This window comes from Anarrhichthys ocellatus, unplaced genomic scaffold (assembly GCF_004355925.1).
Source record: "Anarrhichthys ocellatus isolate YVR2014 unplaced genomic scaffold, GSC_Weel_1.0 scaffold4553, whole genome shotgun sequence".
NCBI classification, from domain to species: Eukaryota; Metazoa; Chordata; class Actinopteri; order Perciformes; family Anarhichadidae; genus Anarrhichthys; species Anarrhichthys ocellatus.
In genome coordinates this window covers 1-4,032 of record NW_022284527.1, presented here as the reverse complement: position 1 = coordinate 4,032, position 4,032 = coordinate 1, and the positions used below count along the sequence as shown (strand labels likewise).

The 4,032-nt window shown below is 36.8% G+C and overlaps 1 protein-coding gene across 1 annotated transcript; it reads left to right on the top strand.

Moving 5' to 3' along the window:
• The first annotated feature begins 487 nt into the window (after positions 1 to 487).
• On the top strand, positions 488 to 4,026 carry LOC116379548 (NACHT, LRR and PYD domains-containing protein 1b allele 2-like). Its single transcript, XM_031841498.1, has 8 exons — positions 488 to 575; positions 668 to 741; positions 864 to 1,078; positions 1,204 to 1,457; positions 1,590 to 1,718; positions 2,251 to 2,380; positions 2,502 to 2,531; positions 3,189 to 4,026. Exons 3-8 carry the CDS (start codon positions 970 to 972, stop codon positions 3,455 to 3,457), a joined length of 921 nt encoding a protein of 306 aa, XP_031697358.1. The 5' UTR covers positions 488 to 575; positions 668 to 741; positions 864 to 969; the 3' UTR covers positions 3,458 to 4,026.
• The last annotated feature ends 6 nt before the right edge of the window (positions 4,027 to 4,032 follow it).

The window sequence follows — 4,032 nt, the reverse complement described above, 5'->3', positions numbered from 1 at the left end:
CGTCATCAGCGATTTCAGTGACTGCATCATTGTCATTAGACCTGCTAGGTTTCAGAAGGGCTGTACCGAGTACCTCGAGGTTTACGTTGGCATTTTAATCCGAAAACAACATTTTTGGATGTTTATTCATTCTACATGAGTCAGTGTTTGTTTGCCCTTTATAAATTCTGCAGCAGGACACCACTTTGCTCTTGAGTGCAGCACGGCAGCCTCGGCATACAGCACGGAGCAGAGGAGAGGCAAAGTGGATTAAACATTGTCATACCGGTTACAAACTGGTAGTTAATGTTGTAGCCTACTATTTGTTGGGATCAGGAGCGTGTTTGGTTATCAGCAAATATGAAAAATAAATTATTGACATAAATATAATTATTAATGTCAATAAAATTATTAACAATTATTAATATTAACGGGGCACCACCCTGAGAACAGGGACCAATAAGGAGTGAGAAAAACTACCCTAAATGGCAGATGTAGTCTAATATACGTCACATAACATAATTTTCTTTACATCTTCTGTGTCTTCACAAGGGCCTTCAGGAGGTTTAGAGCTTGAGGGTTGTGGAAGCATCATTGTAAGTCCTTCCATTTATTTTATTTTTTTATTTATGGTATGTCACAGAAAGAAACATCTTCACAAAATGTTTTAAATGATTGTTCTCTGCAGAAGGACTCCAGTGACTGGACTAAACGTAAACCTGAAGTGAACAGTACAGGTGCAGATGAGGCTCCAACTTACAGGTAAAATATAACGTCCTAACTACTGCGTCACAGCAAACTGGAGCTGGAGGGAAACCAATGCAAAATGAGAAATAGAGTGGCAATACTTTTCACACTCACTCGGTTTCTTTTTCATGACTTAGCCTACAGTCTGAAGCAGGACACTTTGAATGCAGCCTCTCTGGCTTGCGCTGGATCTGTAAGGGAAAGGTCAGCTTTAAGTACCAGTTCAGCTCTGTGGAGGAACACATGGAGAGGATCAAAAGCATGCAATACATGCCTGCAGGTCCCCTAATGAACATCACAGTCCTTGCTGGGAAGTTAGATGAAGTGCACCTGCCACACTGGATCTGCATAGGTAAGTGGACATGAAGAAATATTAACATAAAATCAACTGACTTTTAAATTTCAGACAGCATGTTTTTCAAAAACTGATGCAGTCCTTTTCTCCTCACTAATTGTCTGTGCTTTTATTTTGTACAGATGACAACCCTACGATATTAGACAAGTTTGCAGTCCTGCACATAGATGACTGTGGAGATAATGTGGAAAAAGTGTCTGAGGTCACATCGTCCCATGTCAAGCTGTGTGAACCCGTTTTCTCTCTAAAAATGGCCATATTGAGATTTTTGGGCCTTTCAGTGGAAATATATTGTAACGTGTTAATATACAAGACCGACACAGATTTCCTCACACTCCATGCTTATCTGATCCCACGAGATCCTGGTCGACAACAGGTTATTGCATATCTTACTGTCAACACCAATAATAATCAGATTTAGCTTGATAAATACACAACACAGATAACAACATTGTCTGCTTTAACTTTGTAGCAACTTTGTGTTGAAAAGTTTGTTTTTTTTCTACAGGAATTGGACAAGAGAAATGTATCCTACGGATACAGAGTAATCAGAAAGTCACATCCAGAGAAGTCCCTGAAAATGAATGATAGTTTCATCTTAACCACAGATTTGAACAGTGCAGAAATTTATCCTGAGGTATGTTTTGAACTGCTCTTCAATTTCTAAAGTGAACTGTGGTTCAAAATGAGTTGGATACTATAGTACAAGTACAATATTTTAAACAAGAAAACATGACGAAATTACTGAATTTAGCTTTAACTTACATGTTTGGTAACATAATGAAGTTTAATCTTCCTAAAACATTTGTGGTTTCAAGGCTTGTAAAAAAAACACTCCACACAAGCTGTGTGACATTATAGGCTCGTTTCTTTCTCCAGCTGCTGTAGTGATGAAGTCTCAAGACCTGTCCACCCTCAAGGATCGCTTCTGTTCTGTTCAATCTTTCTAAATAAAAATACATTCAAATACATCTGCAATCATGGCCACCATTTTACCAATATACAGCATTTATATTCATATGTTTTGTCACTGTCTCTTTGATGTAAGTGAAATTACCACCACGATCTTTTTTATTTTAAAATCATGAGACAAAGGGGGAAAGATATTCTGGTGCACTTTAGCTCAAAGTCTAACTTATTTCCCTTTTTTATTTTTATTTCCTTCACAGGAGTTAATTCTCAGGTACGAAAACCCAAATTACATCGAAGTGTTCATTGACAATCCAGACAAAAAGTTCAAGCTCCAGCTCACAAATGAAAATGAGCATCAACCAGTATGGACGTGTACAATTCGACCAAGTCAGTTTAAGATAATATCACAAGATGTACCATTTTCATTTGATTGAATATGCATCATGTAAGATAAAGGCAGTAAATCAGCTTCATATATATTTTATTAATCTCTGCATTATATTTTCAGATGACTACCCAAGCACTGTTCATTCACAAGGTAAGACATTTCTAATGAGTCGTATTAGGAGGAAGTGCACTTTTCATTGCAGAGTGTTTAAAAGCTCTGCTCTGTCCATCAGTCTGCTGAGACACACCCCCAAAAATAAAAAAATAAAATAAAGATGAAGGCAGTGGGAGTGAGAGGGCAGTTCTGAAGGAGCACTGACGAGAGGAGTGTATTTGTTTGGGTGTTGGTGTCAAATCTTAACACTCTTTCTCCAGAATAACGGACTCCATCTTTAAATTCATCAATATCATCCCACCTGCATTCCCGGTATCTGCACATTGTAGTGGCAAATTATGAAATCGGCCAAAATCACTGGATTTATTATACGGTAAAAATATGAATAATCTTTAAGCCTTTGCAGCATTAAGACATATTACCTCATAACAAAACAACGTCCTGCTGAGCCTGTACTCGTGAATGTTTCTTGTCAATAAAATGTTTGTATTTCTCAAATTACTTTGAATTTACATTTTGCCTTTGGAAAACAACCAAAACTATGACTTTAGATTAAACCAAGCCAATAAAATGGTTAACTGTCCAATTTAAAGAGTGAAAAATCATTTTAGATCAGCAGATGTTCGTGTTGTTAATTATTTTTCTTTTTTTCATCACCTAAATAAGTTTATTTTTCATTCCCTCTTTCCTCGGGGGAGCACTTTGTGGATAAACATAGAGCCGTGCTGATCGCTCGAGTGAGCAACATTGAGTCCATTTTGGATGAGCTCCTCGACAAAAAAGTCATCACAACACAGGAGGCTTATGATAAAATCTTGGCTATCCCTGACATGAGGGAGAAGCTGAGGAAGCTCTACTCTGGTCCCCTGAATGCTGCTGGATATGAAGGCAAAGAAGTCTTCTACAAAATCCTTGAGGAAAAGGAGAAATATCTCATTGCTGAGCTCAAGAACTCTACCTGAACAAAAAAATATTTATTATATTATAACAATGGGAAAATATTTATATTGGTGCTATGTCTCTGTGGGGGTTTTCTAAAAAAATTTAAAATGCTTTGAAGTTCATATTAAAACAGCTGTTTCCTTTCATTTTCATGTAAATTAGTTTAAATGTGTATGAGGCGTGGTGCCTCTTCTGCCTGATCAGTGAGGATCATGATGAGATGAGTTTTACTTCAAGTTGGAAACCAGATTCATCAAATGTTTATCAGACAATCATTTAAGAAATGAATGGAGGTTCTCACCAGACATTTAATGTTTTTATCCAACAAACAACAAATGGAATGGAAGTGTTTTTAATCCAATTATTTCATGTAAATAACTGATTGGTGTGTTGATGTAATGAAGCTTAGAAATGAGGGCTCATTTTTCCCTCCAGGTTTTTTTTCATTTTAAATGTGCTCATTGATTAGACATTTATTTATGCATGTGTTCAGAGGGATACTTTCTGATAATTTTCACAACATTGTGCTTCTTTCTCAAAACCTAACGTGATATTTACATAGTAGTACAGTATAGGGATCAGCTTCTCCAACAAC

Coding starts and splice junctions, on each gene's coding strand:
- LOC116379548 (XM_031841498.1), top strand. CDS start 970: ATGGAGAGGATCAAAAGCATGCAATACATGCCTGCAGGTCCCCTAATG. Junction 1,079..1,203: donor GCCACACTGGATCTGCATAG/GTAAGTGGACAT, acceptor TATTTTGTACAG/ATGACAACCCTACGATATTA. Junction 2,381..2,501: donor GACGTGTACAATTCGACCAA/GTCAGTTTAAGA, acceptor TTATATTTTCAG/ATGACTACCCAAGCACTGTT.